Below are 25,385 nucleotides of genomic sequence, written 5' to 3'. Positions count from 1 at the left end.
GAGGCACAGCATGTGAGAGCGAGAGCCAGGGGTCATAAAAGCATTTACCAATAGTCAATGAATATAGAAAATTAGGAGTTTATTGATCTACTCAAGATAGCATTGACTGAGTCCAACAGAGGTGAGAGGCTGAAATTTTTATAGTTTGAGGACATGTAAAGGGTTTGGGGTGATGTGTGCAACTCACAGAGCACCTGTAGTATGTTAATAGTTACACATTAGAGGAGTCAGTATGACATGGTATAGTGCTTTAGTTCTTACAGAAGGTCCTTAGTGCTCACAGTAAGGACACTTGGGCACATCAACTCCAAGAAAAGGGTCACACGTCACTGGGAGGGAATATGTGTGCCATTCTATATTTCAAAAGCATGCTTATTATTTTTGTGTAGAAGGTTCTGGTCACTTAGTAGGTGTCAGTTGAGAGAGGCCCCAAAGGGGCAAGAGTCTAGGTTTATTGTAACTGTGCTGTCATCCCAGATTAACTGAGTTTCTGCCTGTTCAGACTCCACACCGGGAGCACCTGAGGGATAAACTGACCCTTGGGGACTCACTTGCAAAACTTGTTTTGGGTAACAAGCATAACTCCCAGCATGGAGGTGGGAAGGGTCAGCTGAAAGGTCAGAGGGTCACAGAATCCAAGAATGCCTGCAGTTGTCTACTTTTCAGAGCCACCTAAAACCTAAACCCTTAGCTTCTGGCCGCAACTATGCCAGGCTGACCTTCTGTTCAACTCTAGCTCTGCACTTCGGTCTCCCAATATGCAAAGTGGGCAGAATGGGAAAAACAACTTCCAGCTAAAGTCCACTCTAGCTTTTAAGTTGATTTCCAAGATCATTCACTGTGCCCATGGAGCCTCACTTTCTCCATGTTAAATGGGGCATAATATAAGAAATACAAGGGCTGGGGATTTAATTCAGCAGCATAAGTGCCTGCCTTGCAATCCTACAGTCGTGAGTTTGATCCCCTCAGCAGCACAGCACCTGCCTAGTAAGGTTGAGGTCTTGCGTTTGATTACGTGGTCCCTCTACCCCAAGTAATAATAAATAATTGTAATTATTTTTCATATATATATATATATATATATATATATATATATATATGAAAAAAACTAAGGATATTTAGGGCTAGGGATATAGCTCAGCTGCATAAGCAGCTGCCTGGCAAATATAATATTTTGAGTTTGATTCCCAGTAACAACAAAACAAAACATCAGGATCAAATGAAATCCCATGGAAAAGCTCCATGAGAAATAAAAAGAAATTTTTTTTTTTTGTCTTTTTCCTTTTTATCGGTTCCAGGGATCGAACCCAGGACTGTCTGCTTGCAACACAGGCGCTTATGTCACTGAGCTAAATCCCCAGCCCCTAAGAAAAATTTTTTTTTGGATGAGACAATTAAGACCCCTAAAAGGATAGGTTTTGTTCCAGGTCAGGTAACTCAACTATGGCACCACACACGTTCAGCAAGAGGGCATTTCCATTTCCTACAAACGAATGCACCCCTGAGGCCCTTGATGTACCTGTCCTCTAGGATCTACTTTTCTTTTTCTCTGGGTAACTTTTTTGGCATACAGGAAAGCCAATGACAGGTCCCTAACACTGGAAAAAGCTTCTTTTGAACTTGTAAGTTCAAAAGAGTGTAAGCAATGGCTGTAGTTTCTTGTTAAACAGATAACAGAAATCTTCTGATGAAAAGCTAGGCATGTTGGTGCACTCCTGTAATCCCAGCATTTGGGAGACTGAGGCAGGAGAATCATTAGCAAATTTAAGACCAACCAGGGCTACAAAGTGAGCCCAAGGCCAGCCTGAATTGCATAGGAAGACCCTGTCTAAAAAGACCAAAAAAAAAAAAAAAAAAAAAAAACCCCAAAAAACAAATCTATCTCTATCTATAGTACTGAAATCTTATCCCTTGATGTTGCCTGGGCTTTGATCTGGTGACCGCTTCTGTCACGTACTGCATTGGATGTGGGCTTATTTTTCTTTGGGAAATAAAATTTCCTTTTTTAAAAATTTTGTTTTTCTTTTTGAGACAGGGTCTCACTATGTAGCACAGGCTGGGCTTAAACTCACTATGTAGCCCCAGCTAGCCTTGAATTTGCAGCATTCTTGTCTCAGCCTTGTGAGGGCTGAGATTACAGGCATGCCCCACCACACCCAGAAAAAATTCCTTTTGTGAAGAGTCTCCTATTGAAAGCACTAAGTAAACCCAAGCTGGCTTAGACCTATGTGTCATTTTACTGTTAACATTTCATTTACTTGGGGGCTGGGGATTTAGCTCAGCGGCATAAGCGCCTGCCTTGCAAGCAGGCAGTTGTGAGTTTGATCCCAATAAAAAAACGAAAAAAAATTTTTTCATTTACTTATTTTTAAGTTTTAATTAAAATACACAGATAAAAATGGGGGAAAATATACATGTCCTTCAAGTTTCACAAAATAAAATATCCTTGCAACTACATTCTAGAACTTAAGAGTGTCTGCTTTCACATTCTTATCTCCACAAAGGTATCTACCTGTACCTCCCTCTCTGTCATTTGCTTTTTTCTTTTCATTTTTCTTCTTTTGTGCTATAAAATGAACCCTGAGCCTTGTGGATACTAGGAAAGTGCTCTATCACAGAGCTAAGCCCCCTAGCTCTGTCCCAACTTCACTGTACAATTTTACTTGTTTAGGGGCTATATACAAAGAGAGTAGGATAACATGCAGTCTTCTGTGTCTTCTTTTTTTTTTTTTTTCTTTTTCATTTTTATTGGTACCAAGGATCAAACTCACGACCGCCTGCTTGCAAGGCAGGCGCTTATGCCGCTGAGCTAACTCCCCAGCCCCTTCTGTGTCTTCTTTAACTCACAATTGTATTGGTAAGATTCATCCACATTGCTGTTTGTGGTTGTAATTCATTCATTCTCACACCTGTAATATTCCACTGTCTGAACGGATCACATCTTACTGTTGATGGGCATTTAGGCTATCTCCAGTTTGGGGTTAGTATATATTACAAAATGTTATGAACATTCTTTTAAGACAGAGTTTTCCTAACTTGTCCTGGCGAGGCTTAAACTTGAGCTCCCCCCTCCCTCAGTCTCTCAAGTGCTAGGATTATAGGGCTAAACCACAACCACAAACAGCTTGAACACTCTTTTTTTAGACTGTCTCCAACCTGTGGGCCCGAGGATTCTCCTTCCTCAGCAGCATTGGGGAATTACACCATGCTTGAACGTTTCTGAATAAGTCTCTTGGCAAACATAGTACACATTTGTGATGAATACCTAGATGTGAAATCAGGAAATGATAAATATGCACGTTCCCTTTTGTAGATAGGGGCACTAACAGCTGAGAGTTCAAACTGCTTGCCATTTTCAGTAATTAGCATTGCCTTTTAAATTTTAGGTATTCTGACAGATGCATGCTGGTATTTCACGTGATTTTGTTTGTGTATGTGCTGCGACTTGAACCCACAGTTTAACGCATGCAAAGCACACACACTAGGTTACACTTCCAGCCCTGTCATTGTGATTTGACGTATTTTGAGACTCTTACTATGTCCACTCAAACTTGAGTTTCCTGCTTCAGCCTTCCAAATAGCTAGGACTTCAGGCACATGCCAGTATGCTTAGCTATGATTTTTTTCTGCTTTTTGGTGTGGGAGATTAAACCCAAGATCTTGTGCAAGTTAGGTTAGTGCTTTATCACTGGGTACATCTCCAACTTTGGAGATGCGATTTTAACTCTTCTACTGACTAATGAAGATAACATCTGTCCCTATGCACTGGCCAAGTTCTTCTTTATGGTATTTAAACACCTACACAAGTATACCCGTACTGCATATATTACATGATGAACGATAAAACATATAAGGCTAAAATTTCTCTAAAAAAATCCCTAACCTTTATCCCCCATTAATTTTCCCAATGTTGAACTCTGACCTTGGAATTGTAATACCTAAATCTCAGCCTTAGCCTGCCATTGGCTTACAGTGTGATTGTGCACCAGCCTCTGCTCTCCCCATGTATAAAACTGTTTAAGAGATCTTTAAGTTCACTTTGCCTTGCCACTCTGACCACAGCTCCTGTGATTCCAAGAAATTTCGTGTGGTAGAGATTGCCTCGACATCAATTCTTTCTACCTTCCTCAGGGACTCACCTCAGAGTTTTAAAAGTTGTGTGCAGTATTTTCCAGTTTCCCTTACTTAGTAGGTGAGGCCAAGGCACTAAATTCAGACAAGAGCATGTGGACAAAAGTAGGATATGTGCAATGTTTGGATCATGCTTGGGTAAAGAAGAATCCTGCCCTCCAACATCCCTTTCCTTCCTCCTGCTGGCTGAGAGGACCTGATGGTTAGTGAAGGCCACCATTACTTGCCTTGAGAAAGAATCTGAGGGGGTTGTATTCTGGTTTTTTTTTTTTCTTGAGACAGTGTCTCCCTCTGTAGTTCAGGCTGTCCTGAAACTCACAGCCATCCTCTTGGGTGGGCCTTCTGAGTGCTAGTATTCCAGGTATGTGCTACTGTGCCTAGCCTGGAGCTGTTTTGAATGATACAAGTCTGGGGAGCTGAGGCCCTCCCCTACCAACTATGTAGCTGACATACCAGACCTGGGCCGCTTAGGCAAAAGTTTCTGTCTTAGGCTATTGTTAATTCCTATTGTGACTTTTGTTATATTCACTGATTCTGAATGCTAACTAACATGAACAGTGACTGAGGAAGTTTAGATTTGCTATTATTTCTTAGAGGAAGTAATATTTAAACTGAGAGTTTACCAACATAGACACAGTTATAGGGGTTTTGGAAAAGTGTTGCAGGTAAAGAGGACCATTGGGGCAAAGGCTATGCGACCTCACCAGCCCTGTATCATCTTAGGACTGGTTAATTGTGGTGTCTCCTCTTGCATGCCGTTGTCTTCTGACTGAGGTGATCATGTACAAGGAACAGGGTCAGGTAGTTCTAGAAATTTGCTTTACAAGTGATGGGACACAGAGAGGATCTTTCTCTGGGATTATAAATCTTGGGGACCATTTAAACCTAGAGCTATTTGCAGATCACCTTGTTGCCAAGAGGGAAAAGCCAAACTGAGGCCAACAGTTGAGAGTCATATAGTGAGAATCCCCCAAGGGAGCCTTGGGCCACAGAGCCGCCTATACCGTGTCGAGGTCCATTTATGAAAACCAGCCAGGTTGTTCTGTTTTGCTATTGACCTGGGTTTTGGTCACTTGGAACCTGAGCATCTGGAACAGTCCAGAGTCTCATCTGATGACAGTCACATCCTCATGTATGACACTGGCACAGTTCATGTACATGAGACAGCAGGTCAGGATTCCCCCTTTCCTGTTTGGGGAAATTAGTATCCTTGCTCTTAGGTAATAAAACAGCTGATTAATATACCTCTTAAAGGGGGCTGGGGATTTGGCTCAGCGGCATAAGCGCCTGCCTTGCAAGCAGGCAGTTGTAAGTTCTATCCCTGGTACCGATAAAAAGACAAAAAATAAAAAAAAAAAACCTCTTAAAAAGAATTAAGATGTCTCATGTACAGATTCCTACTCCCCATGATGTTAAGATCAAACATGGGCTAATAAAAAATAAATTAAAAATACCGAGATAAAAATAAAATACCCGTTGAAAAGAAAAGCTACAGAGCAAGTTGGCACATCTGAGACGAAAACAAGAAAATCAAGTCTCACTGAGAGGCCCATCATGCTCATCACCTAGCAGTGAAGCTCAGAGCTGGAATAATAATGTGCCCTGCCAGATTGTGAAAGCAATCTCTTGTCTAAGGATCAAGTCCCTAACAGCGAGACCAGGTCACATGACAGGAGATTGCATTGTGAAAGAACCACATTCCAGACTACCCAACCCCTTCCAGCTGAGGCTGTATACTTGGCTGTTAACTACCTTTTTATATAAATCACTGTGAGCTGGAACCACTGGGCTGTCAGTTCCTGATCCAGGAGGCACCACTCACACAGACCACAGTGCCTTCAGGCAAAAGGGCCACCTATTTTTCTGACATTGTAGCTAATTATCTCATGAGGGTTCACCCATAGTTTTGCTATTGCTTGTTGAAGGTGGTATGGCACAGTGGTAAAGGGCACAGGCCTAGGTCTTGGGGCGTACAAATCCTATCCCTGGTTTTCTGTGCAGGTGAGGTTCTAATCAGTTCTGCCACAAACTTAGAGTGGCCTTGAGCAAGTGACATAAATGCTATAGATACATCTTCCTCATTGCAAATGACCCCATACTAACCTATTATCCACTATTTCGAACATTCTCCTGCTCCTTGCAGGAGGTTTTATTCTCAGTAAATGGCCCACAGACCATTCACAAAGTCAAGCCCAGTTCATCACTCACATCTATTTATTACCTACCAAACACATTCTAAATCCGTTTCCTTCTTTCTGTCCCCCGTTACCACTTCAGTCCTGGCCACCAAAAGTGCTCATCTGTATCAGGAACCCAGCAAAGAGCCCTGATTGTCAGTCTCAAGAATGTGGAAAAAAAAATAAAAAATAGGGGCTGAGGATTTAGCTCAGAGGCATAAGTGCCTGCCTTGCAAGTAGGCAGTCGTGAGTTCGATCCCTGGTACCGATTAAAAAAAAAAACGAAAAAGAAAAATAAAAAATAGAGACAAGGATAATATTCCACCAATGGCTGGGAAGTCAATGTCTCTCAATCTGACGACCCCCGCCCATCCCAAAGCAGCCACTCTTTATTCCGTGTATAGTGAGTAGGTGGGGCTAGTAAAGATCACAATTCACCAAAGACTCACACTCAAGAGGGTGTAGATAATCTTATGCTTAGAAGTATCTAGACCTTGAGTACAATCTTGAGATGACTCAGGAAGGTGTAGATGGACATATTTGTTTGCATCCTTTGTTTCTGTTTGTCTCCTACTCGGGTGCCTAAAACACAGCCAGCATCTATACTTGCTTGGCAATGATAGACCTAGGCTGGCCTAAAACATTGATGGTGAACATTTTAAGAGATGAGGGCCCCAAAGTACAACCCAAAGCCCACTTATTACAAGTGTCAACACTCAATTAAACCTGAATAGTGAGGTTTTAGTTTACAAAAATAACTCAAACGTTAACATCCTTTATCTTAAGAGAAAAAACATGTATGCTATAGGCTCACCATCACTGGCCTAGAAAAAAATTTTTTTACACTGATCATTTTGATTGAGACAGGGTCTTGTTATGTACTTCAGGCTGGTCTCAGACTCAGCAATCTTCCTGCCTCACTCTCTTGAATGCTTGGATTACAGGTGTGCACCACCATAGCCAGGTTTACATCAATCATTTTAGCAAGAAATAATCTCAGGAGTGAAAAGGGCTAGAAAGTACAGCAGCTGAAATTTATGGTCTGGTTTATCTCTGGCCCAGAAATGACTTATATTCACATACTGGTTTAGCCCGTAGGTGGTAGATCTAGGCTTGAGCTCTCTAGGTTGTGAGGTTTTGTGCCTCTTCAAACCCTATTTTGGCTGGTCATCTCCCAGAAGTCTGAGAACAGGATGCTACCAGGTCTCAAGGTGAGTTGCCCACAGGTCTGATAAAGGCCACTGTTTTATAAGATATAAAGTTTGTATCTAGATGTCACCCAAAACTTCATATGCTTATAGGTGAAGCTTCTTGCAGGTGATTGGATTATTGGAATGTGATACCCATCAGTGGATTAGTTCACTGATGGTTTTATAGCTAAATGTGGTATTGGGAGATAAAGCCTAGCTGGACATAGGTCACTGTGTGTGTGAGCAGGGGTGTGGCCCGAAGGGTGTTATCTCCTTTCTTCCCTTGATTGCTGCTTCCCATCTTGAAGTCATGAGTTGTTTCTCCTCTACCATGTTGTGCTGCCTTGAAGCCAGCTACAGGCTAAAACCTTTACAAACTGTAACCCAAAATAAACATTTCTTTTAAGTTGTGGGTGTTGGACACTGTCCCAGCGAGACAGTAAAACAGTATTAGTACCAGAGAAACAGGGTTGATGCTACCCACCCATGTGGTTCATAGCCTTTGGAACTGACTTGTAGGAAGAATTTAGAAAGTTTTAGAGATGCTTGCCAAAGAAGCAGCCCTAAAATTCTGGAAGCTCAGCTTGATGTGAGATTCTTGTCAGAGTTCAGAAGGTCACACTGTTGATTTAAAAAGGAGATGGTTAAGACCAAGCTCAGATTTCAGTTGCAAACAAGGATTCCACTGGCAGTTGGATTCCTGTTATGCTCTGGTAGAACATATGTCTACATTTTGGTCCTGTCCTAACACTTTAAGGGAGCCTGAGATTAACAGCAGCAGACTAATGAATCTAGCTGAAGAAATCTCCAGGCAGAGAAATATTGAGGCAGTGACACATATACTGCTGGGGGCTTTTTAGCAAGCTTAGAGAAGCAAGAGCAAAGGCACAGCTTAATGATTTAAAGTTTTAAGTCAGTTTCACCAGTTTCAGAATGTAGAATAGGAGCAGATGTAATTGACAGAATCCTCATATTGATTTCTTAATCTATAGTGACAGTTATTGTGGTTGGAAAGGTCAAATGGAAGCCATTACTGTTACCTTTACCTTGGAAAATAGGAAACCAATAGTATCACATCCCTGAAGGGACTGCAGAGATTAGATCAGTGCATTAGTGGGGGGGTTCCCACCACATTCCCATTTAATTCTATTTGGCCCGTGAAGAAAAATGGGTCTTGGAGAATGACAGTGGATTGCCATAAACTCAATCAACTGGTGACTCTGATTGCAACTGCTGTTCTAGATGTTGTTTCCTTGCTTGAGCAGATAAACACATTTTCTGGGACCTGATACTCAGCTACTGATTTTTCAAATGTCTTCTCTATTTCTGTCCATAAAGCCCACCAGAAAGTATTTGCTTTCAGTTGGCAAGTCCAACAACACTCCTTCAGTGTCCTACCTCTAGGAGTTTATGATTTCAAATTCATTCCTTGTTTAAAAGTGGATTGTATGGCATTAGAATCCAAGGTGACCTTGCTTTGGCTATCCAGTGGAGATTTCCTATCCCTTTGTAGATAGGCACGTGGCCTATTACCTCCCTGGGCTCCTCTTTAGCTGAGGCTTAACTTTCACTATGGAAAGACATATGCATCAGTTTTAGAAGGATGACTGAGACCACACTCAGGTCATTTGCTATAACCAGAAATGCATGAATGAACTCTTACTTCCTCCTATTCCCTTATTCTCTACTTGATACATTGTTTGTTTTTGGAGACAAGGTCTCACTGCATACTTCAGACCAGCTTTGAACTCACTATGTAACCCAGGGCTGGCCTGCATGGTGATCCTCTTGCCTCATTCTCCCAGAGTGCTGGGATTACACATGGGCCACCACACCCTGTTACTGGCACTGCATCCCCCCTTCAATACCACTGCATCTTAAAGCATTAGCAAATTCTGCTAATTCTGTCTCTAGAATGTTACCTGAAGGGTTGGGGAGAGGATGTGACTCAATGGAAGAACACCAGCTTATCATTTGTGAGGTGCTGGGTTCAAGTCTGAGCACTGAAAAAACAAAAACAAAAAAACACCCTAAATTTCTCCCCAAACAAAAAAGCCTTTTAGAGTTGCCCATCAGATCAGACATAAAATAAAGTCCGAGCTTCCTACCACAAATGGAATCTGATCTTTCCAAACCCCAATAGTACTGCCTGACTTCTTCATCTGCTCCCACATGGTCTTTGTGTGTGTCTGTGGTTCTTGTGGCCTTGATTTATGAAGATCTTGTCTTGTATAAGTCTTGGTCTCAGGAAGTTTTCCAGCCCTGCTCTCAAAGGGGCCCCCTCCTATTATTCTCAGACCCTCTCCTTCCTTTAGGCACTAACAAAATTTAGAGCTGCTTTTTATTTATTGTTTTGAGACAGGGTCTCACTTTGTAGTTCAGGATGGCCTTGAACTATGTAACACAGGCTGGTGTCGAACTGGTGTCGATCCTCCAATCTTCCTGCCTCAGCATCCTGAGTGCGAGATTATAGACAGGCGCCATCAAGCTTGGCAGTCATTGCTTTATTTATCTGTTTGATCTACCTCTCCCCTTCTCTTTGCATACATTCAATGAAGTGACAAGTTAGGGCCTGTCCTGCTGTATCCTCAGCACCCAGAACTGCACCTGGGCACAGAGCAGAAGTTTATATAAAAATATTGTGAATAAAAAACCTCTTTGGAAAAAAAAAAAAACAAACAAACAAACAAAAAAAAAACCTCTTTGGCCAGTGTGGTGGTCTATGCCTACAATCCTCGCTACATTACTTGGAAAGTTGAGAAGGGAGATTATGAGTTTCAGGCCAGCCTGGGAAACTTAGTAACACTACCTGAAAATAAAATTTTAAAGAGTTGGGATGTGGCTCAGTGATAGGGAGCTTGCCTTCCATGCACAAGTCCCTGGGTTTAACCTCTAGTACCATCAGTTTAAAAAAAAAAGAAAAAAGACAAACTGGGCATGGTGGCACATGCCAGCACTCCAAGAGGCCAAAGCAAAGAGCATCATACGATCGAAATTTGAGCCCAGGCAATATAGTAACTTTGTGAGACCTGTCTCAAAATGAAATTAAAAAATGGCTGGGAGTGGGGTGGGGCACCAGGGATTTAGCTCAGTGGCTCAAACACTTGCCTGGTAAGCCCAAAGTCGTGAGTTTGATCTCTGGTACAAAACAAAACAAAACACCTGGGGATGCAGATCAGTACAAAAGCCCTGGGTTTAGTCTCTAGTGCTGTGGAAAACAAAAGCCTTCATGGTGGTGGTACCTCCATCAGTCAAGAACTCCTTTGCACCTGGCATTTTGATCCTCATTAATTCTTCTCTGGATCTGGGCTCAGAGTGAAACAGATCTCAGACAGCCTGGGAACACTGGCCATTGGGGAAAATGCCCATGGAACCATAGCACAATTCAACTGTGTATCAGGGACATCAAACCAGGCCTCAATCCTGCACCCAGCGCTACTGCTAGAGGTCCCAGGCTCCCCGAAGCTTCTTAGATCCCATATTCAGTAGTTCTCCTGTTGCCCAATGCTCCAAGCCCCTCTCCAGGCGCCACCAAGCCTGTGCAGGGACTCTTGGTTGCTGCCAAGCTGAAAGCATAGCAGAGGAAAGAGCTGGGGTGGAGAGGCGTGCCTCAGGGCTGACCCGAGCCAGAGGCAGGGAAGCCTGAGGAGCCCTCAAGAAGTAGCTGCAAGTGGTAGATGAGCATGGAGGCAGAAACCAGTCAAGGCGCTGGGTCCCCACCAGCACAGGAGCAGGAAGAGGGCATGGGGCACAGTTCTAAAAGCAGGATTTACTTTGGTTTTTGCTTCACCAAGGCCTTGGGAACTTTCTCAGGTTCTGGTTCTTGGGTCCTGCAGCCTCTCTCCATCATTCCTCCTTCAGCCACTGCAGCAGCTGGGGCGTATAGTAGGTGATGATGATATCAGCACCTGTGTGGGGAGAAGCAGGAAGCAGTGCACAGGATGGGCACGAGCTCTTGACTGTACCTTCTGGGAGACGGAGGCCACATGGGGAAGGAGGGCACCATGGAAAGGTGCAGCCTTTCCAGGTAGGGCTGCAGCTCCTGGATCTTGGGTATGTAATTTTCTCTTTCTAGGCCTAAGTTTGCTAATGTAGGAAATGCAGTGAGAGAAACAGGTAACGGCCAATTCCCTTTCCGTACTGGTACGGGGAAGTCAAGGCCCTGTCTTCCAATGAGACTTAATGCAGGCACTCAGCTTCCTTGATGAAGTCCATTCTCTGCCTGCCCCAGCAGCCTGGAGCATCTGGAAATGCTGGTTGAGCCTTAGGCCCCCTACTGTCTCCCCACAGCTGCCAGTGATTTGCTTCCTGTTTCTATGGGCCCTTCCAGTAGGTGGGGTGGACAGGGGTCTGCTATTAAATGCCAGATTTATTAGCCCAAGGCCTGAGTCCACCCTGCTGACCAGGATGGCGTGCTATGTAAACTAAACCTGCCTCCATTCATAGGGTGACAGCATACAAAAGTGCACACATGATTTCAATCCCCAGGACAACCACGGATCACATCTCTTTCCTACTTCACAGATGAGGACCCAAAGGTTGACAGAAGTGGGGCTGGCTTAAATTTCCACCAAAAGTAATGGTCACTGTTCCATGTTCTGTTCTTCCACATCATTTCCTCATTCTGTGTCTGTCTAGGTATAAGAGTCGGGGCTGTCTTGTGGCTGTTTCTTTATCTGGGCAAAGTGCACCTCAGTCCCCATGGCACAGGTCCCAAGCCCCACCCCTGCCTGCTCACCTGCTCTGCGGAAGGCAGTCATGGCCTCCAGTACAGCAGCCTTGAGATCAAACGCCCCGGCCTGGGCCCCGTGCCACAGCATGGCAAATTCTCCAGACACGTGGTACACAGCAAGGGGGAGCTCACGGTGCTATAGAGGGCAGCGAAGGCACAGGGTTGGAGGGAAGGTGAGTGTGTTCTGTGAGTGCGTCTTTCTCCTTGCCCAACCTGTGACTATCGTGAGTCCCTATTCTGAGTCACAGCTGCTGGTAGCCAACCCCGTTCTAGAACTGCTCACCCAGAGTTATCTGAGGCTCTTGTGAGCCCTGGCCCAGAAGGAGGTTTGGGCCAGGAGTGGAAAACTCCTGTGTGGAGGCAGACTGCTTCAAACTCTGAGGTTCTGGAGTCCTACAACCCAAGGGCTAGTGTGCTCAGATAAAGCCTCCTGGCCTCTGAGGTCCCTTGTCTCTCTCGGTGCTCACCTTGTCCTTCACCTCCCGCACGATGTCCAGGTAGGGCATTCCTGGCTTCACCATCAGCATGTCGGCTCCTTCCCGCACATCCCGATCCTAAGGGATATGTGTGAAGTGTGGGCAGCACTGGCTGGGGCAGCAGTGGGGTTGTGAGGCTCAGGCCCTGGTCACTTACCACTGCACGGAGTGCCAGGCCCCGGGCTCCAGGAGGCAGCTGGTAGCAGCGGCGGTCTCCAAAAGCTGGGCTTGACTGAGCTGCATCCCTGTGAAGCAGAGTCTCAGGGTGGGCTCCACCTTTGGGCTAACGGGCCTAGGATTTAATAGCTGACCTTTGCCCATCCCCACTTACCGGAAAGGCCCATAGAAACAGGAAGCAAATTTGGCGCTATAGCTCATCACTGATACCTATGGGGAGACAATGAGGGTCTAGGATCAGTTAGCATCTCCAGATGTCCCAGACTGATGTGGCAAGGAAGAACAGACCTTGGCTAGGAAACAGAGTGCCTTTACTCCTATGTCACTGGAGTGCTAGACCTCGACTTCCTCATCTACACATGCTGAGGCAGGTAAAGGTCTCATCTAGCACTGTCCTCAGTTCTATAGTTCTTGGCACACACAGGGACAGGGCTGGCCCAAGCTTTCTCCTCCCCACCCTTGGCCCACCCTACACTCCCCACCCGTACCCTGTTGCCAAATCCATGTGCCATCAGGGCCTCCTTGATGGCTCCCACGCGTCCATCCATCATGTCCGACGGGGCTACTACCTGACATCCTGAGGGGCAGAGGGGGGCCTTCAGAATGCAGGGACCCTCCTACCCACTCTGCCACCTCTCTGACCCAGAGATGCCCATCTATGCTGGGGACTCACTCACCAGCCTTGGCATAGGCCAGTGCCACCTCTGCCAGCCGCTGGCGGCTCTCCTCGGCCTGGAATGATCCATTCTCACCCAACAGTCCTGCAGGGCAAGATGGATGGATGTTGGGAAGCTTCTTGGGTGCTGGCTAGTGCCCACCCTGGGGAGAACTGGCAGTGGGTAAGGCTGGCAGCAGGGCTGGCAGGAGGGAGAATCTCACCACAGTGACCATGGGAGGTGTAGGGGCACAAGCAGACGTCACAGGCTACCAAAAGGCTGGGGAAAGTTTTCCTTAACACATGGATGGCCTCGATGGCTGGAGACTCCTCAGAGTCAGCTGCAGAGCCCCGCTCATCCTAGGGGAAAAGAAAGGAGGATAAAGTGGTGTGTTTGTTACACAAGCCTTGAGAAGGCATGATGGCTACCACTGCAGAGTGCAGCCCAGCCCCCTCCTTAGCTCACTGTTGTAGCCTCTGGATGAGACCTGGTTGAGACGTAAGAGGATCATCCTCATTGTACACAGGGGATTGGCTTACTCAGTCAGCATGTCCCAGTGCTATGTAGTGTCCTGATACCACATGTGCTGTCTTACAGACAAAGACTATGGCCATTCTGGCATGGCCCCAGGGCCAGCACAAGGACACGATCAGCATGGAACCTTGGCCCACCCTTGTCCATCCTCCCTCTTTAACCTTTCTAAGATTCTTCACCTTGGGAACTCTGCTGGGGACCCCAAAGACGAGGACACAACGCAGCCCATCTTCTACCAGGGGTCTCAGCATCTCTTCCAACCGGTTTACACCGTACCTGGGAGGGGACAAGAGCGGGGCTGAAGGAAGGAAGGCTCCCTGGTCTTTCCACAATGTGCTTCTGCTAATAACTAAGCTGTACATGGCCCCAGGAGGGCACAAGCCTCACAGTGTGGGGCAGGGCAGGGCAGGCACCCACCAAACAGGTGAGAAAGCAGCAGAGCTACACACTGGCGGTGACAGGCTCCTCCTACTGAATCCCAAGCTCCAGCCAAACTCCCATACGCAGTAGAGCTCTGATAATGGGCAGTCATTACTTCATGAGGCTGCCTCCTCTGCAGGGCAACAGCTTTGGCCCCCAGGACACCCTTTTCCCCACTAGCTGAAGTCTGCCTCTCCGGATCTTCCACCTCCACCTGTGGAATCTCTCTCTCCTCCATTCCCTTGCCCTCCCCTCCATACCTCCTACCTGGCTACTCCTGGCAGGCTGGCGATCGGCTGGACGTCATCAGGAACATCCCTGCAAGAGTGGGGGGCAAGTATTGGCGGCTGTGGGAAGGGCTGGTGGTAAAGGGGTGACTGGGAGGGATGGCTGGAAAGCTGGGAAGGAATATGGGAGTGGGGAAGGTAGGAGAGGATGGAATCCAGTGTCTGGCTCTGATGCTTGGCCAAGCCCAGGGCCTGCCTGAAATAGTAACAGGAACACCAAGAACAGCCACACTAAGCGCAACTGCACTAACAGAACAGTAACCACGGGAAGAAGGAAGGGTTGGGCCTTGCCTCCTACTTAAGATACCTCCTGCCTGGGTGACTCTGGCCCAGCTGGATTTTCTCTCTAAGCACCAGACCCTTCACCTGGACCTTGGGTGGGTTCACTCATTCAATAATTACTGGGCACTTAATATGTGCAGGGTTAGTACATCTCAGTACAGATGACACATTATACCTTCCTTCATGGGGCTGACATTCTAGGGGACAATAACTGCTTTTTTCTCATACAAATGCTGTCGGACTGAATGAGATAATGCCGTATAAGTGCTTAGGATACATACTCATGATCATTATTAATGAGCACCTCTTATGTTGTTATAATCACAGTGTACAATCGACAGAGTACCTTCTCTGTCTATCTATCTATTTATTTATTTGAGACAGGGTTTTGCTATACAATTCAGGCTGTCTTGGTCTCTAACTTAAGGCGATCCTCCTGCCTCAGCCTCCTGAGTCCTGAGATTTCAAGGATATGCTACTGGCTTCTGCTTGGGCTTTCTCATAAGTTCAGAATGTCAGGTGGGAGTAATTCTTTTAATTTCACAAATAGGATGACTGAGCTCTTTTCACCATTCCCAAGACTACTATCTTTAACCCAGTAGGCCACGTCTAACACTTTGAGTTTCCAGGTGACAGCCCACCCAGCTGCTTTAGGCACACACCTATCCTGCCCTGGGCAGATCACAGCCCAGGCCCATTCCTGGGGACTCACGTGACAAAGATGGGGTAGATGAGGTTGGAGGCACTGAGGGTGGTAGTGGCTGCCTGCCAGGTCCGAAGCAGAGGGTGGAAGTATCCGCTGTGCAGAACTGACTGGGGCTGCATGGTGGGGCTCAGGACAGTCTGCTGGCCGGAAGACAGGTTGCTGGGGTACCACCGTGTGCTTAGCTCTCCTGGGGTGGGGGCAGGAGGGACATGAGACATGATCCCTGTGGCCAGGAGATGGTCACATTGCAGGCCCTCTAGGTCCCCCCACCCCCATCCCTGTGGTTCACGTTGCTGGCTGTGAGCAGGTAAGAAGAGAAATGCAAGGAAACTTTTAGAAGTTTCTTTGCAATTTGAGTCTAATCATAAAACATCTTATGTATACTGTAGTTTATATCATTGCCATTTTTTGCATTTTTTAATTTTAAAGAGATTAAGACAAAAGAGGACATAACAAAGCAGATCAGATCAGAACAATGCAAGCAACACAGCATTTTACCACAAGACAACCCATAATTAACAGTAACTACCATAATATCTCTTTCTTTGAAATAGTTGAGCATAATTTCATATATGATAGTATCAAACATAATAAAATAGTATAAAACCATTCAAGAGAATGAAAGTATTACAGGGCATTCAAACCAAATAACAGAGAACAAACAATGACTACTATATTATCTCCTTTTCTATAGAAAATTTGTTTATACCATCACACATAATAAAATCCAATAAGATATAATATGATAAAACCAATGGAAACAGAACAAAAGCATAGTAGGACTTCAGAGTAAGGTGATATTAAATCAGCACTGGGTATTATAATGTCCTGTTTTCTTCAAAGTAGCTATTCATACTATCACAGATAATAAAATCAAACAAACCAGGATAAAACCATTCCAACTAATGAATGCAAACATTATAGGGCTTCAAAGCAATGTAATGGGGAATCATGATTACCATAAACTCTTATGTACCCTTAAGATTTCTTACACTAGGGAGACTATATGATATTTATACATGTGAATTTATTTTGCTTATGAGTATGGTCTTCAAGTTGTGCCCATTTATTTATAAATATCTCAATGTAATCATTCTTTATAGCTGAGTAGTACTCCATTGTACAAAAATACCACAACTTTTTATCCATTGCTCAGTTAATGGACACTTAGGTTGTTTCCAAGATCTGGCTATTACAAATTGTGCTGCTATAAACATGGGTGCATATATATTTTTGCAGTACCACGGACTGAACCCAGGATTTCATGTTAAGCTACATCTCTACCCTTTTAAATTTTTTGTCTTAAAAAAAATTTTTTTTTGTCTTGGTTGGGGATGGTGGTACATGCCTATAATCCCAGCACTTGGGAGGTTAAGGCAGGAGGACTGCCATAAATTTGAGACCAGCCTGGACTACACAGTGAGACCGTGGCTTAAAAAAACAAAATCTAGGGGGCTGGGGATTTAGCTCCGTGGCATAAGCGCCTGCCTTGCAAGGAGGCAGTCGTGAGTTCGATCCCCGGTACTGATAAAAAGGAAAAAGATTAAAAAAAAAACAAAAACAACAACAACAAAAAAAAACCCAAAATCTAAAAACAAAGAAATCCCTCAGAGACAGGGTTTCTCTAAGTTAGTTGCCCAAACTTGAACTTGTGATATTCCTGCCTCAGTCTCCCAGAGAGCTGTGATTATAGGTATGTACAACATTCAAATTTTTATGACTGCTACTTTGTTTTTAAATTTTTATTTATTATATATATATATATATATATATAGAGAGAGAGAGAGAGAGAGACAGACAGACAGACAGACAGACAGACAGACACAGGGTCTCACTATGCAGTTCAAGCTAGGCTTAAACTCACTATATAACCCAGGCTAATCTCAATCTCATGGAGATCCTCCTGTCTCAGCCTCCCAAGTGCTGGGATTACAGTCATGTGTCACCATGCCTGACTGTGACTACTGTTTTAAAACATGATGCTGGGAGCTATTTTTGATGGCACATACCTGTAATCTCACCCCTCTGGGAGGCTTAGGCAGGAACACCGCAAATTTCAAGGCCAGTCTGGAAAATTTAGTGGAACTTGTCTCAAAATAAAAAAAGAACAAAGGGGCTTGTAATGCGGTGGTAGAGAACTTCTGTCCAATCCTCAGTAATGGGGAAAGGGGGGATTTTCTAGTAATTTATTTCCATCAAATTTTAAAAAGAATCAATGGACTGGAAAGAAAAGGATGTAAACAAAAGAACTAATCCTTTCTTCCCTATACATATGTGGAGAAGTGCTGAGCTAACATTTAATTATGTTTATTCCATGAGAAAAGTCCAGATGAGCAAAAAGAAAACTCCCCAGCAATTCTCCCTCACGTGACGAACACTGCTTAACACCTTGGTGCATGGGTTTCCCGTCAGGCACTGCATACTCCATAAGGATAAAGTAGCACACGGATGCCAGTCAGAAGGACACGCATGCACCCCTCCCCCAGAGCGGCCACTTTAAAGCAAGGAGGCTACCTGCGGCTCTGCGGTGCTTCCTTGTCCTTCACCTTGCAGGCTGGGCTCTCTGCAGAGCCTCCAATTGCCAAGTCTCAGGTATCTCCTTCCCTCTCCCCCTGAGGCTTTCTTCCTGTACACACATGGCAGGTCTTACACAACAGGTCTCTGTGGACTGTCTTATCTCTCTCTTGCCAGGAGGGGAGTCTCCACAGGGCAGGGTCTAGGGTGAGTTCATCTTTGTCTCCCCATAGAGCTCTGCCCACGTGGACTCTGGCACACAGTAAATAAATATTTAATTACATGAAGTACAAGACAGCAAGACTTACGTGCCAAACAAGCAATTTTTTTTTTTAATAAGCAATGTTTTTGAGACACAGTTTTTCTGTCGTTCAGGCTGGCCTTGAATTCACTACGTGGCCCAGACTGTGATGCTGCTGAGGGTCAGGATTACACCCATGTGCCACCATGCTGGCAATAAGTGGCAATATGAAACATAAGGAAGTAGGGAATTCACATGTTTCTTGGGCGTCTCATGTGTGCCAGGCTACACTAGGCACTTTTGCAGGTGACAGTGCACCTCAGAGCAGAGCAGCTGGCCACATATGAGCGATGGTTGCAGTGTGTCTTGGGGCAGCAGAAGGAGCTTGTTGAAGACAGGCTTTGAATTTGGCCTTACAGGATACACAGGTTCAGCTTGCCAGGGCCAAAGTTAGTGTTCCCTCAGGAAGGGAAGAAAGGGGCAAAGTGGGGACTGGAGACAGCTCTGGGCTGCTCCAGTGACTACAGCAGGCAATGGAGGCACATGGATGATGGGTGGTGAGGGACAAACAGGGCCCACACGGAGGCCAGGCCAGGGAAGTTTCGGAGCAGGGAGTAGGGGAGTGGCCTGGTAGAAGTCTGGCCTTAGGAAGATAAATCTTGTGGCTGAGCAGAGCAGACCGGAAGCAGAGAACACAGAAGCTGTGTGGAGAAGGGCACGGGGGGCGGGGGGGCAGCGTGGAGAAGGAAAGGCCATCTCAAAGCAGCCAAGAGTCTCCACAGCACACATGCGGACTGGGCAGGAAGAGGGTGGCGGCAAACTGCCTTGAAGAAGCAGGAGCATCATTTCAGACACCTCCTTTGGCAGGTGCCTGGTGGCACACTCAGTAGCCAAGCAAGTAGCGGGGGAACAAAGAGTCACAGAAAGTTAAGGGCTGGCAGGCCCAAGTGTAATTGTTCCTTGCACACACATGACCTTAAGGCCCAGGGGGAGCAAAGACTTACTCAAAGTCACACAACATGTTAGAAAGTAAAACAGCAGGACTAGAACCCTAGGGGGTCCTTCAATTTGCTGGTGCTGCCTTCCCATCCCATGTCTCTGACCCCTTTAGCTTCCCTCTGATCAGCCCAGGGACCAATCTTATCCCATCTTCCTCCTTGGCGGGGTTTGGATTATCAGGGACCACACACAGACCCACCCTACCCACGCCCCTGGGTGGGCCAGGCGCATGACCCACACAGGAGCAGGTTGGGCCTCCCACAGACATCTCAACCTCCACTCATTCAGCAGGTATGAGCTCCTGTCAGCCAATTCTGTGCAACATTTTGCTTTCATATCTGCCAGGAGTTAACTCAGCTAAGAGACTTAAGAAACTAGTCCAAGACCACACACTAGTTAACGACCAAGCCAGAATTTCAATTTGTTCTAGACTGCAAATGCATACATAGTTTTACACACTATTCTCTGTATTACTGGTAAGCACCTGATTTGGTAGGTGTCTATACTCTCTGGTTTGAGTGCTGGAAAGAAGGAAGCAATAGCAAAATATATTGAGTATCAGGCACTGCAGTGCAGTAAACTGTCCTAACATGCAGTGATAAGGAAATGGAAGCTCAGAAGGTTATATGACTTCCTCAAGGTCATTTTGGAGAGTCAAGTTAAATTCTGAAGCCAAGCCCACGTGTCTCTGATTCATCTTCCTGAGGACAATCTTGTAACAGGCCCCTGGCTTCTGGAATCTTTAGCTGCATTCCACTGGCCTCAACTCCTGGTCTCCCTGAGGCAGGTGAGGAAGCAAATATTATTTTCTATCACAAGCAACCGGTAGGGTCGATTAGGATCAGGTGATCAAAGTTTTCCCCAGCAGTTTGGGAGAGGCTTGGAGGTTAAGAGTGTGTGGAGGGCTCATAAGAACAGTTCTACTTTGATATGCTTTGTTATTTTGCGGGTAAGAGAAAGCCTTAATTGCAAAAATTGAGATTTATTTCAGTGCTAGAATTAAAAAGTTGAAATCAACCATCCTATGTAATCTCTTGCATCTTAATGTGGACAGTGGGGTGCCTCAGAGCAGCCACAGGATTTAGCAACGTTATAGACATCGAGGTCCAGAGCGAGGTCCAGTGGGCTGTGACCTTTACCACAGAGTCAGAGGGGTACAAGAGGAACTCAATAAACACCTGGGCAGTAGGAAAAGGGCCAGAGTTCCATCTGTTTTGCCTGGTCAAAACCAGGCCACGGTCTTGCTTTTTAAGAACTCCCTCAATATATAGGACATTTCCATATGCTGGGAGAGCATCTCTCTCAAATTAAGGGAGCTTGTAAACTTACCTTAAATTTTATATCACAACCTTATAAGGAAAAGCCACATGAAGTCCAGCCCACATTAGTACAGGTTAGTTTTGCTGGCAAGCAGTCTGGGGTGGTGTAGAAAGCACCATGTTTCAGGGTTGGTCCTGTGTTTGGTCTATGTACTGCTCTGTAACTTTGGGCAAGGCTGGAGGCTGTTTCAGAGCCTTTACTGAATAATATATGAAATGGGCTGATGCTATCCAATTTACGCGGCTGTGGGAATGATTAGAGATAGCGATAGCGTGACTGGAGCCAAGCAGCCATACATTAAACCTGTAGCTACTTCTACGATTATTATGAGTAGGGCTGAGCTACAATGAGATCTTCAGGGATAGCACTGTGTGTCTTACACACAGCCACAACAGAAGCCATTTGTTCAAATCCTGTGGGCCACAGGTGTCTAAGATATTTGAGGCTGGAACACAGATGCCAGAGTAGAAGGGTGGCCCTCCTGCTGTGGGAGGAATCTGCGTCTCTGGAATCCCCAGCCCCAAGGATAGCCTTGGAAGGGAGGATTACTGAAGGACAGCTTTTCAGGCTGATTGTGAAGGTTTCAGGTTCTTAAAAGCCAACACCCCTAAGCTAGAAGTGACTTAACATGGGCTCTGACAGCGGCCACCAGGAGGGGTGGAGGAAGACCTGCGGGCTCAAGCATTCCAGACTGTGCTCCGCGTAGATTCCAGAGGCTGAGCTCTTGGCACAGAGGGTGGGGAGCTGGTGCCAAGTTTGGCAGGCTCTGTACTGACTAAAGAGGAGGCAGGCAGGAGGGCCAGCTAAGGTGGAACAGCCGGCTTGTGAAAACCTGAGCCCCAGGAGAGCATCAGACATCAGGCAGTGGCTCTGAAAATGGACTGACTGGCTGCCTGTTCAATTAAACTGTATTTCCCGAATATTTATTTTGTACCCCTGCCTCCTCCCAGCAGCAGTGCTACATTCAGGATTAAGGAGAAGAAAGAAGTTGTGGTGGTGCATGCCTGTAATCCCGGCACTCTGGGAGACTGAGACAGGAAGATCACAAATTTAAGCCCAGCCTGGGCAATTCAGTGACTTAGATGATCTCAAGATAAAAAATATAAAAAGGTTTGAAGATGTAATTCAGTACATAAGGCTCTGGGCTCATGTGCCAATACTGCAAAAGTAAATAAAAAAAATTTAAAAAAAAAATGAGACCCCAGCCTGGTCCTAGGGTTTTGAAGACCCACTCTCTTCTAACTTAGCCATTTGGAGCTGGAAGAACAGGCTGCCTTTTCTATAGATTCCTAGGACATATTGGCTAAGAGGCATCTTAAAGTTTGCTGATTGTATCAACAAAACCATGAAAGCAGGCATTGTTGCAAACCTGAGAATGAATTCAGGTCTTCAGCAGTTCAGTCTTCAAAGATCACCATGATCCTAGTACTGTAAGGTCATTTCAAAATTTCTTTCCAGCAGATTTGGGCTTAACACCTCCAAATGAAGGAGTGGGAGGAGGGAAGAGATACACTTGTGACTAAACCTGGCTGTCCCTTAATCACCTAGCAGGGTGATTAAGTGTGTGGGACCTGGAGTCTTACAGATGTGGGCACAAATCCTGGTTCCGTCACTTTCCAGCTATGTGACCTCAGTTTCCTCATCTGGTAAACGGAGACTTGAACAGACCTCAATGGGCTGTTGTAAGGACTGAAAGGCCGAGGCACGCAGCGACGAGCACCAGCGGCTCTATTGTTCCCCCTCCCTCTTGGAGTTCGCGAGGCACCTCTCGCTCCGTACTCCTGCTGCTGCCTCGGCAGTCTTGAAAGGTGGGGTGGGCCCCAAGGTGGAGACGCTGGGCCCGGCAACGCCAGCTGTTGCAGGATCATCAAGTCCAAACAGGCGACCACGGGGACCCCGTGCCCCGCAGCAACACCAGCGCTCCAGGCGCACAACACAATCTGGGGACTCGGGGTGCAACAGCCCCGCCTCGCCCTGGAGCCGTCCTCCAAACCCGCCACCTCCGAGTCCAGTCCCGCTCACCTGCTTCTCTAACCGCTCCGTGCCGCTTCTCTAGCCGTCTCTACTCCAGTTTTGTCACCCGCCCGCTCGGGTCTGTCTCCCCGGCCCACGTGGGGGCGGGGCGGCTCACCCGGAAGCAGCTCCCCCTACCCGTGCATGCCACGCCCCCTGCTGGCATTCTTCAAGCTTGCGGTTCGGCTGCAGCCTCGGCCACTGTCCGGCGCTATCTGTCCAATTAGAGGCCTGGCCAATCAAGTGTGCGGAGGGGTCGGAGAACCCGCCTCTCCCCGGCGCGGAAAGGCCCGAGAAACCCCACGTGGGGCACAGGAACCGCGAGGGAGGGGACCTTGCGTGTGACCTGTTTCAGAGCGGGTGCAGTCTGGGGTTCGTTTCACAGCCTCCCCTGGACTGGCCGCGGGAACATTTTTTTTTTTTTCCTGATGAAAGAACAATTAGATGTCACCGTTAGAACAACACGATCATGCTTCACACGAGAGCTAAGCCCATTTTGGCGGACAAACGTGTTAAAGTTGTTGAGTTCAGCACCACACTGCTTTCCATGTTTTCAGAGAAGATTGATCTCAGCTGATTAACTACTCAGGGTCTACTGTGTACCCTGGAAGATGTGATATAATAGTTGTGGGCGTTCAAAAAAAAATCTCTGCAAGTTCGACAGGGATTGGTATAGTGAGAGACCTGACGAAAGGCCTGAGGGGGCCTGGGGCAGTTAAGCGTAAGAGAGGGGTCTGGTGGGGTGGGGTTAAGGGGGCCAGAAATGACAGAAAGCAAGATTGGTGGTTGCAAAAGCCCAGGTGGCCAAGGCAAGGGTAGTAACTGCTTAGTGGGTTAACTATACCGATCTTTTAAAATGGTTCATTTATGTTCTGTGAATTTCATCTCAATTTGCTAGAGGCCAGGCCAGTTACATAATTCAAGGCTAGGCTGGACCACAATAGCAAAGCCCTAAGAAAAACAAAAACACAAAAGCAAAAAACAGACAGAAACGAGCAAGACCAAATGCTATTGGTATACAGTCTCAGGTCTCTTTTAAGTTTAGATCCTTACAAAGCACTTCTCTCTAAAGTGCCTTAGTTTCCCATTGGTAAATATAGGGACTAGACGTCAGAAGTAGTTTTGAATTGGTTATGCCAGAATCCTTCTAACTCCTGAGATCCACATTACAATATCTGGGCATACAGGGGCATGCTTCAGAAAATATGAAAAGAATAAGCCTGGCTGGCAAAAACTCATGGATGATCTCAAATTGCTAAAATTCTGTACTTTTGAACAAGGAATAGTGGCACACGCCTATAGAGAGGTCACACTGACTCCATTTTGTTCTGGACAGCATCTGTTTGACAATGTGTAGGGAAAAACTGCAGGCCTTGAAACATTCCCCCCACCCCAAGGTAAAAACAGGCAAACAAGTTATATAATCTAAGCATGAACAATTTGAGTTTCTTTGTTCTTTATCTCTTTTTTTGTCTTGAGACGGGGTCTCACTAATGCAGTTCAGGCTGGCCTTGAGCTCACTTTGTAGCCCATGCTGGTCTCGAACTCGCAATGATCCTCCCACCTCAGCTGTTCTTTTATCTCAATAAAAGCTGCTTGCTTATACTGGCTGGGTGGCAGCCATTTTCTGACCCTTAGAGTGTGCGACCCTTTATTTTCCCTTTCCCTTCCCTATACTTATAACACCAACACTGAGATAGGAGGGAGGACCACTACAGTTTTGAGACTGGGCTGGGGTACATATAATGAGTTCAAGACCAGTCTGGTCTACTTAACAAGACCCTGTCTCTTACAACAACAAAAATAGTACTTAGTTACCTCCCTTAGGAAACTTTTTTTTTGTTTTGTTTTTATTTTACAGTATTGGGGATTGGACCCAGGGCCTTTGCACTAACCTATGAGGTACAATCCCTGTGTGAAAGTATTACAGCAAAAGACACATTGCCATTAATTCCCCTAGCTTCCAACATACTTATACCATCATTCTTGCCACTTTAGGAAGTTCTTTTGTTGACTGTCTTTTAGTTGCACTGTCAAGGTTGCCTTGATGTAGTTTACCTTTCACGGTCATTTTGACTTTGGGGAAGAACCAGAAGTCACAGCATCATATCCAGTGAACAAGAAGGGGAAGGACACTGTAATATTTTTAGAAGTTTGGTTTTCCATTGGACTCTCAAGAGCAGTGTTCACTATAGTTTTGATCACACTCACCCAAGAGGACTTGCAGAACTGCTTTAGAAAATACCAAGAACAATGGTTGTATTTCAAGCAAAGGAGATAGTGTTTTAATGGGAATTAATGGCAATGTGTCTTTTACTGTAATATTTTAAATATTCACTGTATTTCTGGTCATTCTTTGTTTATCTTCAGCCATTTTCTGTTTCTGAGATACAGTTTTTCTAAATTGCCCAGGGCTGGCTTTCATGTACAGTTCTATCCAGACCTCTGAGACAAGTGCATGCCCCTACACTCATCAAGAAACATGTTTTTCTTAAGAAGCTAAATTTTGGTGATTAATGAAGTAAGAGGG

General features: G+C 45.8%; 1 protein-coding gene across 7 annotated transcripts; it reads right to left on the bottom strand.

The window, feature by feature from the left end:
* Positions 1-6,322: 6,322 nt before the first annotated feature.
* Positions 6,323-23,054, bottom strand: Alad (aminolevulinate dehydratase). 7 transcript variants are annotated; one of them, XR_010051346.1, is made up of 13 exons: positions 22,865-23,054; positions 15,775-15,955; positions 14,761-14,811; positions 14,253-14,349; positions 13,763-13,898; positions 13,561-13,644; positions 13,372-13,460; positions 13,038-13,093; positions 12,864-12,951; positions 12,698-12,784; positions 12,237-12,366; positions 11,272-11,406; positions 6,323-8,119 (listed from the first exon to the last, which is right to left on the bottom strand). XR_010051346.1 is itself a non-coding variant. In XM_013145905.3 (13 exons), the coding sequence occupies exons 3-13, from the start codon at positions 15,885-15,887 to the stop codon at positions 11,345-11,347; spliced, it is 993 nt and encodes a 330-aa protein (XP_013001359.1). In that variant the 5' UTR covers positions 15,888-15,955; positions 17,778-17,835; positions 22,865-22,989; the 3' UTR covers positions 9,982-11,344. The 7 variants fall into 7 exon arrangements, 5 of the variants coding, with proteins under 5 accessions (XP_013001359.1, XP_003463845.1, XP_063116566.1 ...); XR_010051345.1 differs by lacking the exon at positions 6,323-8,119 and adding an exon at positions 8,390-9,953 and having other exon boundaries at positions 22,865-23,053; XM_013145905.3 differs by lacking the exon at positions 6,323-8,119 and adding an exon at positions 17,778-17,835 and having other exon boundaries at positions 9,982-11,406; positions 22,865-22,989.
* Between the last annotated feature and the right edge of the window lie 2,331 nt (positions 23,055-25,385).

This window comes from Cavia porcellus, unplaced genomic scaffold, assembly GCF_034190915.1.
Source record: "Cavia porcellus strain 051 isolate PalLab524CR breed Dunkin Hartley unplaced genomic scaffold, mCavPor4.1 scaffold_1, whole genome shotgun sequence".
Lineage (NCBI taxonomy): Eukaryota > Metazoa > Chordata > Mammalia > Rodentia > Caviidae > Cavia > Cavia porcellus.
This window is presented reverse-complemented; position numbering and strand designations above follow the sequence as displayed.

What these genes read in the sequence shown, in the direction of transcription:
- Alad (XM_003463797.5), bottom strand. Translation starts at nt 15,887, where the DNA reads ATGCAGCCCCAGTCAGTTCTGCACAGCGGATACTTCCACCCTCTGCTT. An exon ending in AGCCTGCCAGGAGTAGCCAG is followed by an intron (nt 14,350 to 14,760) that starts GTAGGAGGTATG and finishes GTCCCCTCCCAG; the next exon opens with GTACGGTGTAAACCGGTTGG. An exon ending in CACATGGATTTGGCAACAGG is followed by an intron (nt 13,094 to 13,371) that starts GTACGGGTGGGG and finishes GTCTCCCCATAG; the next exon opens with GTATCAGTGATGAGCTATAG.